The sequence below is a fragment of the Cinclus cinclus genome, chromosome Z, assembly GCF_963662255.1.
Source record: "Cinclus cinclus chromosome Z, bCinCin1.1, whole genome shotgun sequence".
In the NCBI taxonomy this organism is placed as follows: domain Eukaryota; kingdom Metazoa; phylum Chordata; class Aves; order Passeriformes; family Cinclidae; genus Cinclus; species Cinclus cinclus.
Window position 1 is genome coordinate 72,076,179 of NC_085084.1, and position 15,686 is coordinate 72,091,864.

At 36.5% G+C, this 15,686-nt stretch overlaps 1 protein-coding gene across 1 annotated transcript in view; it reads left to right on the plus strand.

The window, feature by feature from the left end:
- TTC33 (tetratricopeptide repeat domain 33) overlaps nt 1-15,686 on the plus strand; it is a 44,734-nt gene that overhangs the window by 12,167 nt on the left and 16,881 nt on the right. The window contains exon 3 of the mRNA XM_062513407.1: nt 13,859-13,940. Within this exon, the coding sequence (XP_062369391.1) occupies nt 13,859-13,940 (82 nt within the window). The remainder of the gene's footprint in view (nt 1-13,858; nt 13,941-15,686) is intronic.

A 15,686-nucleotide genomic window follows, 5' to 3' on the forward strand; every position in this document is an offset into this window, starting at 1 on the left:
AATCTGTTGTGTATATGCCACCAGTCTGAGATATTTTCCCACATGAACATTCACAACCTGCTGCTGCATGTGAGGGACAATGACTGTATGTAGCAGAGTGCTTCTGGTGCATTCTTTTCTCCTCTCAGGTGCTGTGTAGAGATGAAGTGCTTCAGTGTGAGTTTCGCTCACAGATGTCTTGATTTCTGAAACTGTCTTTGTTCCTCTTCTGTTCCTGCATGTTACTGTGATAAAATGTCTGAGACAGGGATTGCCTTTTAAAATGGGTGGTGTGGTGGCAGTATAGCCAGCACTATTGCCATCCTGCAAAAACAGTTTCTGCTAGCAGGTCTGTATTGGTAGATGGCAGTGAGAGGTTCATGTGAATTCTTGGATACAAAAGTCTACCTATTAGGTTAGAGAACATGCTTGAGCTTAGAGATTTTGCGTACAAATTCAGTTAGGAATTCTAATAGTGCAGCTTTTAAATGGCAATTCTATTATTTGTATGCCTAGTATAATACAATTTAGCAAAACCTAGTAATTTACATTTATAAACTGAGTAGTTTTTTATAGAGAAATGCAAACTGGGGCCTTTTCCACATCCTTCATAGGATCCCCTGAATTAATGTTATCATGTATTACAATATGGATGCTGTAAAATGTGATAATATTTATTTTTTTTAAAGTGACGGTTTTGTTGTTTTGCTTTTTGTCCAGATCTAGTGTTAAATACATCTAGTTCCTTTTACTTGAATAATGAAACCTTTGTATTTAGAAATAATTTTTTCATAATATTATTTCTTTTTGTAGGGGAAGCAGCAGGGCAAAAAATTAAGTGGTTCCTAATTTAATTACTTTGGCCAATTGCTCTTTAAGTCTAGTTATTGTTGCTGACAAAGATAATATCCCCCTCCACTGCAGTTGTTTGAACTGTCTCTGTCATTCATGGAATTTAATTTTGAAACAGTTATTTAGTATCCCTTATCCAGTCCTTACGGAATATGATGTGTACCTGTTGTCCATATCTTCCAAAATTCCTTCTTCCAAAATGTACTGACTTTAAGGGCTTGTAGTTGCCCATTTGGTTCAGTGTTTTACTACAGAAGTAGGATATAGCAGTGTACTTTGTTATAAGGTCTTGGTTCCTTTCTATACGTCAGCTTGTTTTCCAGTTTCCTAAATGGTATTCTCCATTTCCTGTGGCATATTGTGAAGGTGTCCTTAAACTGAAAAGGATGCTTGGCAGTAAAGACTTAAAATAAAAACTCTCTGTCAACATCTTGTTTAGCCAAGTCTTTTGAAGGGTTAACTTAAACAGCAAAGGGGGAAAATTGAGAGTGGTGCATTCTTAGTTGACATTGTAGAGATATTTGATATTGTAGGACTGATGGTTGTTAAGTTGACTTCATAACATTAACTACTACCACAAGAATAGCTAGAAGGGTTCGGTATAGTGACATGTGGTCATCAGATTTATAGAAATTTAATTTACTGTGCATCTTGACTTCCTCTATTGTTTTTTGTTCCAGTGATTTATTTTTGAGTTGGTTGACAATGCACTAATTTTGTAGACAGTTGATCAATTGTGTCAGGGCTGAGTTTACCAAAAACAAAGGCTGGTGTGTGTCTTCTCCCTAGCTTTGTTTGTTTGGAAATACCTGGTCAAAGATTGCAGTTCTGTCACTGGGTAAACTGATTGGAGTTGGGGGTCAGTGTGACCCAGTTCTGCTACCCCTTTCTCTTCCACTACTTTGCCATGGTCCCATTTTGTAGATTTTACCCTGGGGGAACTCAAAGTACCAGTTAGTCACAGCAGTGCAGAGGAAGCCTGGCTGGAAAATAGTCTCTTTCTGGTTGCTGCTTCTGATCTGGTTCACAAATGCTGTTGACAAAATAGCCAGAAAAATGGGAGTGGACAAACAACAAGGGCAGCAGAGAGAAATTATTTCATTTATGCTGTATTGTTGTCTAGTTGTTGCCTGTGTTATGTTATTGTATTGCACATAAAGTTTGAAATGGTTAGCTGCGAATTTGCACTTGTAGTTCGTATACTTTCAAAATACTCATATGTTTTCAAATGAGTCTGTTGTGCTTTTATCACTAGACTGTGGACAAACTGCTTCTGATTAGTTCAAAGGACTTTACTGGCAGTTATTTTCTCCAATTTTAGCAGTACAAACTAAAGTACACTTTTGATGGGGGGTGGATGCAGAGAGAATCTTAACACAACAAAAGTGGTAAAATATGTTGTCAAGTACTTTTGGTAAATAATCTGACCCACATGAAATGGGTGATAGACATTGTACATTTTTCTTAGTAGAGTCATTTGGGTGACCAGTACATTTGTCCTTGTCTCAGAGAGAAAACATGGTATTTACAGTATCATCCTCAATTTTATACTACTGTGTTTAAATACTGAAATTCAGACATTTTAGACAGGAGCCATACCTTTCCACCTGTGAATGCTTACACTTGTACCATATAGTGAAAGAGGTAATGCAAGCCTCCTCTCTTCCTTTTTGTGCCGTCGGAAAAACAGTCACAGAAATTTTGTTTTTATGAAGAGCTGAAGTTTGCTGTTTTGCAGTCAGTTCAAACTAATTAATAATTTTTACAGGCTGCCATTCTAGGGATGAATTGGATTTATTTTCATGCCATTCTCTGGAATTTTACTGGGTCTAACAACTAAATGACAAATATTAAAGCAATATTTTGTCTTTGATCCATCAGCTGTTAATAGAAATCCAGTGTAGTATATACCATGCATGACTTAAGCTTTTTGTATTCTTCAAAAATTAGGAAATGACATTTAAATAAAAATGTAGTTCATAGTTGTGGGGATTTTTTCATTTACAGTATTTGAATAAGAGATCTTGGCAGTGAATAATGGATTGCATTCAGCTGGCTCCACAGTCCTGTTTTTACTGTTAAAAATAGGAGACACCTGTTAAATATGTTGAACAGCATAAATTTACTGAAAGGAGTATGCAGCCCAGACTTCTCTGTGGTAAGTTGTACTTGTCTGGAAGATTAATACTGACTTTTCTTGGGAATTGGCTCTTCTGATGATAAATTCACCTTCAGTGAATTTACATGTTGACTTAGATGTTCTTATATTGGTTTTATTTTAGGCTGTGAGTGAATTGATTTTCCTGGACATATTTGAAATATTGTATATTTTAAAATAGATTTGTCATTCAGTTAAGTATTTCAACTTCCTGTCCTCAAAGACCATTTCTGCTTTGAATTTGATTAATATTTACTGAGACCTCAAAAGGGGCTTAAATAGGGGCTTGTTAAAGAAAAGGTGTACATAAAGCATTCCGGGGGTAAGATCACATGCTGAGATTGAAATGAAAATTTTCCAGTCCAGAAAGTAAACTCTGTTTTAGTCAGCCCTGCTAGACATCTTTCTGTTGCTGTCGAATTAGAAAGCCTTTTTGCAAAGGTCTGACTACGAATGTGATAGGACATTGTTTGCTAAAATGCATTTTTTAAAATGCATTGAGTTTCATTACTATCACAACATCTGTTTTATTTGGTAAAGTAATTCTTCAGTGTAATTCCAGTGTAACACTCTCCACTGTAGTTCTCCAAATGGACATTTATACCGGGGAGCTGCTGGGTATTTTAAAACAAACTGTTGGAGAGGTGATAACCTTGATTAGGCTGCTGATCTGTGAGCAAAGCAGTAAAAGTTTTTGTACTGGTGCAAAGCAGGGACAAGACAGTAAAATGATGTAGGTGGGGAGAGTGCAGAACAACTTTCAAGAACTTACCAGAAAGTTGCAGAGTCACTGGAAGATGTTCACCTTTCAGAAAAATGGCAGAATTCTGATACTTCTCTGTTGTGGGTGGAATTGAATGAATGAGGTTTCAGAAATTACTTACTTTAGTACCTGATTACTTTTGTGGTCTTCTAAAGCGAGAAAGAAATTGCAAGCAATACTGGAAAAAAATTTAGAATTTTATACTGTTGGTATAAAGAATTAAAGAAATTGATACTAAAATTGAACAATAATAATTAAAATGTCCTAATATATTTATGGAATTGTTGTAATAAAAGCTAAGGAAGTTTTATGCAAATTTCTGGTATTATTACATTGAGCATTGAGTAAGTATGAAAAATCTTTAACTTGGCCCTTTTGTTTCTGCGTAATTTATTGGTTTTTATTTAGTTTAACTGATTGTGAGAGTGTCCTGGTTACTTAGTTTTGGTCTATATATTCTGATAATAAATTGAGATTGAGAGAGAAAAATCATAAATAATGAGCAAAACTGGGAAAAAAATCACCAAGGTGAGGTTTGTCTAAGTCTGAAGAACATTCACTGGTGCTGTTAAAGTTTGTAGATGGTAGCGTTCCATAAATTCAGGAAAAGGGATCATAGAGATAGAGTTTTTAAAGTCAGACTTAATTTTGTTCATCTTACCAGTGTAAGCAACCTAACGTGTAAAGAGAGAAGGTAGTAAAGAGTATATGTTAAAGGGCATATTTTTATAATTGAGACACAGATGTGTTCTCCAGAATGCAGGATGCTTTACAGCCCTGTGCATTTTCACAAGAAACTCGTGTCTGTTTCCCTGTTTGCTTTTCTGAAAGTGTTTTGCAAATCTCTTGATGGTACTTATAGTATTGATTCTGAGCATCTTTCAGAACTCAAAATATTCTTTGTAGATGTTTCCTCTAAGTAGAGCATAGAATTTGAGTCATAAATTAAGATCAAGAGAGAGAATGAATTATACAAGTTAGAATTCAGAAGCATGGGATAATCTGAACAAATCAGTGAAGTATTCCTGTTCAGTATTCAGTGCAGATAAAAACATCTGATATGTTAATCTTCTGTTGAATCTTTAATGTTTTGTTTTCCATTGCATGCTGTATTATGGGAAGAAAACATTGAAAGTTCCAACAGTTCTTGCTGTTCCTCTCTTTTGGCAGGCGTTGCTTTGTTGTGCAAATTGACAGTGCCAGCCAAAGCCATCAGTCTGAATGGTTCCTGTAAGGTTGCATTTTAGTAGAAGCAGCGCTGTAAGTGATTAACCAGCTCTGTCATGGGTCTTGAAGCACAAATGTAACTCATCTGATCCTTTACAGAATGTTTTTGTCTGGAGACACTGAAGGCTGCTGCTCCTAGCTGTTCTAGTGCTGGTAGTAAAAAGTTGCTGCTCTTCTTACCACTTTCATGTGGAAGAGTTCTCAGTTATTGTGAGATTTAAAACTGTGGTAGTTTCCTTAATTCTACGTAGTGACACCCAAGCTCCATACAGTCTGTATGTATATGTATATTATGTCCTTGTAGATAAATTGTTCTGTTTATTACATATCTATATTTTACTTATTTGAGCAAACTTCATGGCTTCTGTTGACAAGTATTTGCATTAGTACTTTATAGTAATTTGAAATACTTTTTAATAGTTTCAGCTGTGTGGAAGTACCTGCCTCTACTTTACTTACTGGAACTTTAATGAAAACATGAAATTGCCTTTTAGTTAGGAAAATACAATAGAGAAATATACATTTTCCTTGTCTTTGTCTTTCTCTCTTTTGTCTATAACTTTTGTCATTATTATTCATCAGCAAACATTGTAAAGAGGCTGTTAGTAATAGAAAGAAAGAAAATGAAGCAAAATTACATTAACACCAATAACAAAAGCATGTCATCTAGATGAGATGGAACTAATCAGAATACGATGTGAGCAGACAGGTGGCTGCTTTTCTTGTATCATCTCTCCCAAAATGTTTTGTCATGTTAATACTCTACTGTTGAGCATCATAATTTGGCAGTAAATAATTTTGAGAAAGATAGATGAGTACTGTTATTTAAAGCCCAGCTTTTAAGGGATGGGTTTTTTTTTTTTTGTTCTGTTGACTCAAAGCCTTAATTTCTGTGTCAGATTTCTGAGAACTGTTAGGATCATGTTAAGTAAGAGAGAGCTGTCTGCTATCTGTGGACAAATAATTAAAAGGTTAAATGTCTTCACAGCTAAGAGCAAAAGAGATTACACCTATCATTTGGGCTGATAGGTTTACATTTAGTATTCTGTGTCTAAAGGGTATCTGAACAAGTAATTCTCAAGACCAGAATATTGCTTCAAATGCAGCATAACGGTTTTTTCCTTCCTGCTGCTTTCAGAGGAACTACTGTTGAAAATATTTTGAGGAACTAAAGCTTTCTGTTTAAAATTTCATTTCAGCAATAAAAATGTCTTACTTCTCTGTGAATACGAAAAATATTACAGCAATGTCTGATACTTGATTTATATTAATTTGCAGCTTCCTTTTCAAATACTAATATGGCGAACTGCTTTTACTGCAACAATACAATTAATTCTCATTTGAAGCTTCCAGGGTCAGGATAGTCAGTTCTTACTGCTTAAATAAAGAAAATAGCAGGTTGAGGTGTAATAAGACTTGATCTCCTTCTTGTATTTCCACGCTGCTCCTATTTGTCCCTTTTTATTTGGGCTTCCTACAGAGCTCTCACCTGTAAAATGACAATCAATACCCAGTTTAAATTACATTACCTTACAAGTCCGGTATTTAACAAAGCATCCCACATGTTTATAGATGGTTGGAAAGCAGCTTTTAGACACTGTAGAGGGATTCTTAAGTGTTGTCTTTTTTACCCGTTGTGGTCTAACCTGATACTAATGTTGAACATGAAAGCATTTGAAACTGAATTTTAACTATATGAATGTAATTTATATTTATTCTTTTTAATATTTGTAGATGAGCACTAGTTATACAACATTCTGAATATTCTTCTGTGTGAGAATACTTCTCAGTGGTGTGGAATGTCTTGACAATTGCTGTTCTGAAGCATTCTAATAGGACTTCCAGTATGTGAAAATAGCTGTTGTTTCTTCTGTATCAACAAGTCTGTTGTTAGCACTGCCTTTCTAAGTAGAATATAGGTATGTGTACCTGACTTGCTGCTATAGATATCAGAGAAATACAGGTAAAAGGTTTACCTTCTGTAGAGAAGTTCTCAAATGATGTATGCTATCTGGTGGATTAAGATATTTCATTGTGCATTTTTGCGCATCTTCATATTCTATTTTGTAATTCACAGTTTAGTTTCAATAGAATACAGGTAGCAATAGATTATTTATTTTGACTCGTCCTGAAGGCCAAACCTTTATCCATACTTTACTTGGTAAAAACCTAAATACTTCTTACCACAGTCTATCTGTTAATACTTTTATTGTTAATCGGTGTGCAGTCAGTGACAGTAGTCACTTCTGATTGAAAACTTGTGATTTTCATGACAAAACTAAATCAGCAAAACCACTACTTAACTGAAAGAAGTGCAGTTTCTCGGAGTTCCTTTCCTCCACTCCGAATAATGCTCTGGTGTCTGAGTAAACAGCTTGAAGCAAGAGCTTGATGTGTTAGGTTTTCTCACTTAAGAAATACAGTACCAAGTTCTTAGGACTACTGCAAATGATTAGCTGTGTATTTTTAACCCTTCTGACAGTCAGCATGATGTAATCTTACTGCAGGTAAGTAAATTCCTCTGTGTTATGTAAGTTTTCTGTAAAATCCACATTTTGAGAGAAAATATGAAGTAACAGTGCCAAGTCCAGAGAGAATCTGCAGCAGGGCCAGAAACAAAGCTGTAGAATGTCCAGTTTTTAGAATGTTACATGTGATTGGTGTCATTTAACTAAGATTTTGTTTAGTAATATGCAACTTACTTGCTCTGTTTCCCTGAATATAAAGGGTTTTTAAAAAGAAAAATATGTGCTTTGAACTTGCTTGTTAACCAGCTATATAATTCTCTTCAGTCAGAGCTTAAGTAATGATGTAATTTTTGAAGACTAAACACAAGTGTAGGCACATGCTTACAAGCTTCCCAAAGCCTCCCTTGGGAACAAAACCCTGACATTGCACACACTGATGGCCTGGGAATGAAAGTGGTTGTGGAAGTTAGTTTCAAGAGATTTAATCAGAACCTAGATGGTTTGTATTTGTGTTGCAAATTTTCTTGTCTGCTTACAGATAACTGCAGCATCTGAGGGGGGTGGACCATGAAACAGTGATTGACAAGGTTGTAAAGAATGGGGTGAAGTAAATCAAAGGTAACAGAGCCCTCAGCTCACAATTCAATATAAAATCTCTTTGTGAAAGACAGGTTTGCTCGCTCCCCATTTCCTCTTTCACTTGTCACTTGAATTATTTAGTGCTATATATTCCGTTCCTGTGTCTCAAAAAAGTGATTGTGAAATAGTAGCCAGTCATTTTTGAGACTTACTTTTTCCTATCATATGTGAGGAAATTAAATGTTATTAATGATTGAGAGAGGGTGTCTGTCAGAGACAGTACCAAAATTCTGATTCTGTGGTTTTTGAGTCGGGGTACTTGAGTTTTTACTTGAACTCTTTCATCTTTCTCCAGTATTGTATTTCATAGCTTTTCTTTGACAAAGGTAATTTCAAAACTGCATTTGCCTAATAGATACAGAAATCAGCCATGTTTACATGTGTGGCTGGAATAAAAATTAGGGAACTGGTGAGTGGAACTTATATAAAAAATTTGATCTTGTAGTTCATTGTGATGATAGATGGTAATTACTGTTGGCACATGATGAAATGGTAATTCCCATCCGTTTTTCTGTGGAAGTTGTTGAGAGAGAGAAGTCTCTTTGACTTCTACTTGTGTAGCTATTTAATTTTATGGTATGTTCATCTGATTTACATGTAACAGAGCTGTGTGTTCAGTGTATAAACCAGACTTATTTTCACTTTATGGACTACAAGTGTCCAACTGTCAATTTCCTGATTTTGAATGGTCTCATATATGCAAGAATAGTAACTCTGAACACACAGAAAATACACAGGGTTTGAAATTACGTACTTCAGGCATGTCCATGTTGTTTTGCCCCACTGTCAATTCAGATGAGTTTGTCTTCTCAGAGGGTAGCTGCAGTAAGTTTGTTTATCTCTTCTCTACTGTGGGGTAAAACCCACGGTGTGTATCAGGTGCCATTCAAGAATTGCCATGCACCTCTTGTGTTGAGACTGTTAAACATTTTGGTGAAAGCTGTAGTGAATAGTAAAGCAGGTGGTTTTTTTTGTGCATAATCAGAAGTGACCTTTAACACTGTCACAAAATAGTCATGCAAATAGTTGTGCTGCAGTGATCATGATTCACCATTAGCTGTCAGAATTGTCTGACAAAAAATTGGGAAATTGCTAAGACTTCAAAAGAACATTCTAAATGCATGAAGCACGATAGTGAGATACACCAATCCTACGGCTGTCATCAGGCTAAATGTGCTGTTGACATGAATTTTCTGTATGTGTTTAAGCAAACTTAACTTCTTGTTGCTTATTTACAAACTGTTCTTCTCTAAATGCTTCTACTAAGTGCTGAACATCTCCCTCCTCACCCCCAGCAGAGTAAGTAGTTCACTGTGAAAACCTAGCTGTGTTAGAGAAATATGAAGTTGTTAAACACAGAAAAGCCATGTCACATTCATTCTCCTTTTTCCTTCTTAGTTTCCTCATTCACCTGTTGTTTTTATCTTTTCTCACAGAGTCTAGCCCTGCATCATCTCCCAGTTTAAAAAGGGAATTTTATTCTTGTAATCATCTTCTGCTTTGATTTTCATTTCTCTTTTCGTGTAGTCTGTATAATTACTGACTAGTGTTCTTTTCTCTGGTTTCCGATAAATTCTGAATTTGACCCTGTACTAGGTTAAAATTGCTCTAGATGGTGTTGCTGGTGGCCACAGACCATTCATCTTCCTCCTTTGTGATAGGAATCTTTGACAGTTAGACATATTCTTTTAAAAATTTTCTGTCCCTTTCTGTGTTTTTCCTCATAATCTTCTAACATTTTACTGTAGGAGTATCCGTTCAAGTTTTAAAAGAAGACCCAGGACTTAAGTTTCTTTATGCTTTCTCCTAACACTGTACTCCTGTACTGTGCCTCTCTTCTGCAGATGAGTCTTGTTTTGTCTGAATTTGATACCATCTCCTCTTTTTAGTATATTTGCAGATATTTTCAGTGTCACTCTGGTTATGTCCTGCCTCATTCCGTTCCCAAAGCATCAGTCTGTAACAAGCCTGAGAGTAAAAATATAGGACTCTAAATCCTGCATGAGCTATGTTGCTGGTTTTTTTGCATTTTATCTATGTGATTCAAAATTGATCTCTGTGTAATCTGAATGTTAGGGTTTTTACCAAGAAGCCTCAAATATTTTTTTTCCAATTTATTTGAATGATTTAATTTAAGAGTTCAAGTGATCCTGTTTTCCCAGAAGTGGTACTGAGAAAGTAAAGTGTAAGCACAAAATGTTGGTTTTAAAAGTTTGGCAAGCTGTAGAAAAACGTGCCAATTTTCTGCAGCTCACAGATGGTCAGGGACATGTCTGAAGAGAGCAGTTTTAGTACTTCAGGGTAGCTATGGGATTTCATGGGCTGTTAAATAAAAAATATTTAAATCGATCAGGTCTTGTATCCTGAAGCCATTCCAGATGTATCCAGTTGTCATTAATTTATTGCTTTTTACAGCTTTGCAGTAAAGAAGAGAAAATGCTAATTAAATTCTGATTGAAACTGTATAATTTTTTTGTAGTGTAGTACTTGGCTCAAATCACTGTGGGTAGATAAGTATACTGTATCCGTGTACTCACATAACTAGAATTTATAGTCTTATCTTAGAAGGCTTTGTATTACTCTTAGGTGCCTAGTTGCAATGTACATACCATAAGAGTTTTAAATTTTAGATACCTCCAGTGATGGAGATGTGCTTAAACAGAATTTTCTGTGCTTCAGTTGGTGCCTGTTGCTTCTTGTCCTGTTTCTGGCATGACTGAGAAGAGTCTGATTCCATCTTCTGAACTCCCTGCCCCACTTCCAAACTGGGTAATTTTGCACCATGGTAAGATTCCTTTAAGCCTTCCCTTCTCCAGGCTGCATAATCCTCCTTCTGTTAGCCTCCCCTTATATGACAGATACTCCAAGCCCTAAGCAGATGTCATATTTATATGAAAGCTTTCCTTTTCTAAACTACTTCTCCTCACAATGGTGAAGTGCAGTGGTAACACTGTAGAGTTCAGCTCAAAAAAAGATCCTGAGAAACAGTAAAATTATCTATTTTTAAAATTACTTGTTTTGCAAAATTACACTCATGTTAACTCCCTTCTTATTTCAGCCAAGGTTTATGGTTTACATAAAGCATTTACTGGAACATTGACTGTATAATCTTATCTTATATCCCTATTAATCTTTTTCAGTATGGTGTTCAATATTTAATATAATCTTTTATATAATCTTTTCCTTCAGAAGAATAAGGTAGAACATTCTTTGATTAATGGACTAGTTTTTTACAAAGAATTTTTCCTAAATTTGCATTTCCAGAGCAAGCGTGTGAATTTCTGTGTTTCTGTACGACTTCTCCCTTGTCCATCTTTATTCTCTTTGTGCACTGTTGACAAATTGGCAACAAAATCCATCAGGATTTGGGGAATATTAGCTTATATTTGATCCTTCTTTCAGAGGTAGCTTGTTCTTGCTATGAGTTTTATCACATTCAGATCGGTGCTTTGAGGAATGATGTTCCCTTCATAGAAATAAAAATGAAGGTTCCTGAAATGCAATTTTTTGTCTTACATCTTTTTACTTGCAGAATGCCAGTGCTATTCCTTCTTTCTGGTTACTGATGTTATTACTGTAACTACTCTGTTCTCTAGTACTTTTTTTTTACTAAACTTTTTTAATGTACTTACAGTATTGCTCCTTTCTGCATGGTCAGGACACCACCTGTTGAGGGTTAGTTCTCTCCCTTTTTCCCTCTGTGGAATTTTCCCCATTGTCATGCTAAGATACCTGTTGACTGGGCCCTGGTGACAAGGGGGAGGGGACGGGAGGGAAGCAGCAAGCCCCGCGAGATTCAAACAGCCAGAAGAGGAAGCGGAAGGCTGGGCCTCGGCCCATTTCCCCCGCGGAGTTCGGACGAGAAGGACGATCGCCGCTGGTGTCCCATCCCTGCGTCGGGAAACCACCATCGGACCCTGCCCTGCTGTCTTCTCGCTGTAACCTGCCACCATCCAGCACTCTACTGATCACCAGGACCCACACCGTGAGCGGGGGGCTCTCTCCATCTCTCTCTCCCCCTGGGACAGCTCTGCCATCACCCCCAGCCCTCCTGCAGCTCTGCGGGACCCGCCCGCCCCCAGCACCGGGAACTGCAGCTCAGGGAAAAGGTGCCTGCAGCCAAAAAACACTGGGACTGAGTTACTGTTCTGTTTGTGGGTAATTTCATAGCTGTTGCTGTTCTTGTTTGTAGTGTTAGATATACTAGTAAAGAACTGTTATTCCTACCCCATATCTTTGCCTGAGAGCTCTCTTAATTCCAAAATTATAATAATCGGAAGAATCACTTTTTTTTTTCAGTCCAAAGGGAAGCTTCTGCTTTCCTTGGCAAACACCTGTCTTTCAAACCAGGACACCACCTAACTGAGCTGAGGACCCTTACTCATGTAGGTTTTTTTTGCAAGGTCTGTGCTAGGTCTTGAACTAAACTATAATCTTCTTGTCCAAAAAGTAGTTCCCACTAAGTAAATAACAGCATAAAGTTTCTACTGACACATGTAGAAAATGCCATGTTGTTTTCTTTAGGGTGAACACCCACCCCTGGGGCATGAACTGAGATGAAAAATGTGCACCTGGTGCCTGAACTGTGAGGAAATGTGAAAATTTATTGAAACACTCATTGCTTAACACTCAAACATCACACTTACTACTTTAATTTACAAAGTAATAATGCATGAGTCATAGTGAAAGTTTGACTTTAGTTGCACTGCTTTTCCAGTCTGTTTTTCTGTTCTGAATTGGTTCAGAACTTTCTGAATTCTTTGTGTGACTGCTCTGGAAAACCTGGGTCTGTAAGATAATCCAGAGGACTGAAAACTGGAGAAAGGAAAGGGAAGGAAGAATGGGGAGTAGGGAAAGATAAAAACTGTTTCGTATGAAGGGTGTGTGAAAAGTGCTGTAGTTTTACCTATACTATATTAAAATTGAAGCACATGTATCTCCCAATAGTAACTGTTTTCATACCTTTACAGCGTAATTAATATAAATACAGGCGTTCCCACACAGTTCCATAACAAATGTGGATTATGAAGCTTCACAGAAGATGTGATAACCCCACAGTCTCATTAATGTTAATGAGAGGCCACTTTTATGGCTGAAAGACTGCACATCTGTAATTGCATCTCACTATTCTGTTACAGTTCTTCCTTGTGGTTCAAGTTTTACCTCATTGTTCAAGACAAAAAGCTACTTTTTATTGGTTTAGGTCAACTCTTCTGTCTTGTTCTTTTTCCTAGAAAAGAGCAATGTAGTGTATGCTTTCCCAAATAGTCATTTCAGTGTAGCTGTTTACTTTCAGCTTACTTCTTATATTGTGTACCAAAATTGTTTATATGTCTTTAGATTCTTACATTATCTTACAGTACAAAAATACAGGCTTTTTAGAATGAAAATTCTAAATTATGACTATATCATGGAATTTTGTGTTCAGAATATATTTCTTTATGCCTGGCTAAGGATGATTTTTACTATGAGGGAAATTAGACTCAGTTCAAGATTTCTAGTTTTAAGTCATTAAGCTTTGCCTCAGGTTTCCAATGTTGCCTTGTACATTCACTTGAGGTCAGTTCTATAGTAGTACTTGGCATCCATTTGCTCAGAACAAAAAATACCCAGTTCCTGAAAACAGTTCAAAATGTCATATGCGTAAGTAATTAGAAAGATAATTAATACTAATCATATGCCATGGCACTTATTTGGGGCAATGTCAGGATATAAAAAGAAATATCCAGTCCCTTTAAATATGTTGACTCTGTAATACTGTTTTAATTACAGGTACAGAGAGGCTCTTGTCAAGTGGGATGAAGCGCTTCAGTTAACTCCAGAGGATGCTACACTTTATGAGATGAAATCACAGGTAAAGCATGACAATTCTTTGGCTGTTCAGAAATTAGAAAAGAAAACATTGTATTTGTGAACAGATACAGTGAACAGATACTGTAAACAAATTGTTTAGTTTTTGTGTGCAGGGACTACAACACAATTTGGCTATTTTATTTTTACCAACCACCAGAGTGTCTTTTAACACAAATTGGAATAATGCTGTTATCCCAGCCAGTCACAGTAAACATCTTTGTTGCGTTGTGAATTAGTATGCAACATTGTGGGGGAAAAAATGGAAATACTTAAAAAACTATATTGGAGGGATCAAGGAGAGCTTTAGTGTGATAGATTAGTGAATCTGACCATTAAAAATCTGCCTGTTCTTTCTAAAGGTTGGGCTAAGTACTGTCTACTGTCAATACAAAACACGAGTACTATGCAGATGGTTTGCTTCAATCTAGTTTTGTATCAAGTGTTACTGATAAATCAGTCATGTATAAGGCTTCGTAATATCTGATCTAAACCTGCTGTCTTTCAGTTTGAAGCTGTTCCCCCTTGTCCTATCACTACATGCCTATGTAAAAAGTCCCACTCCAGCTTTCTTGTGGCTCCCATAGGAGCCCTCCAGATATTAGGAAGCAACTTAACAGGCCCTTTAGACTTGTGCCTATTTAGTTTCAGCAAGCACTCTTGAAAAAATACATTGTTTGAAGAAGAGAGGAAACGAAAAAAAAATTAGATGAATGTGTCACATAACTTGTAGGAAGTTTACTATACTGTTTAGTTTCAAAATCTCTGTTATTACTCTTTTATTGTGTAAAAAACCCAATCGAGACCCAAACACCCCTACCTCCCCAAAGAAGAAGCTAAAAACCCCCAAACCCCAGCAAACCCCAAGAACCAGTGCTGGTTGTTTCCCAACGTGTGGTGGCTGCTTTTTCTAATGGATATTACCACATTTTCTCCTCACAGTCGTCTTGTCTAGTGAAGTGAAGAAAGTTTGATTCTGCAAAAGAATTAATAGAATAATCATAACTTCATTCCAATGCAGTAATACTGAAGAATGCTTTTGTTTTATATAGCTGCAGAAGGTTTGGATCTTACTGGGTTTTGCATTTGGTTTGAGAGATACTTCATGGCTTCATGGTTTTTCTTTAAACTGTTTTGGGAGAAGTGTGTTGTTGTCTTTCCAGAAGTGTTAGTGTAAAGGACTTCCATCTGTCTAGTGGAATGTCTGGAAAAGAGTTTCACCAGTGGCACAAGCATGTAGCAATACCACTCTGCTGGTCCTTTGCCCAGGCTCCAGCAAACTTTGGCTCTGGGACTTCTCTGTGTTTAGAAGTGGTTGAAGGATTTTTCTTTAAGAAATTTGTTTCAATGCCTTCTGTTCCCGTGTAAATTTCTGACATCTGTGAAGCTAAGTATTAAGGAATTTCAAATCCTGATTATGCATTTTTAGAAGACACAGGATAATACAATTCTGCTTTAATTAGCAGCACTCCAGATTGCTGTAGAGGGTGTTAACTTACATAGCAGTTCCTTTATATGTTTAATTTTTGACTTAACTAGTAAAGAAGGTCTGCTAAGACATGAAGATGCAATTGGTGAATTTTATTATCATAGTGTAAAGATTTAACTCTGTTCTAAAGAAAGCTGTTAAAAATTTCAGGACAGTTCTGCTCAGGGGGAGAAATTAGTGAAGAGCTCCCTGGTAACTATTCTTTATTATAGTCTTATGTGAATACAAGAATTTGAGATAGATCCCCAAAAGCATTCTATT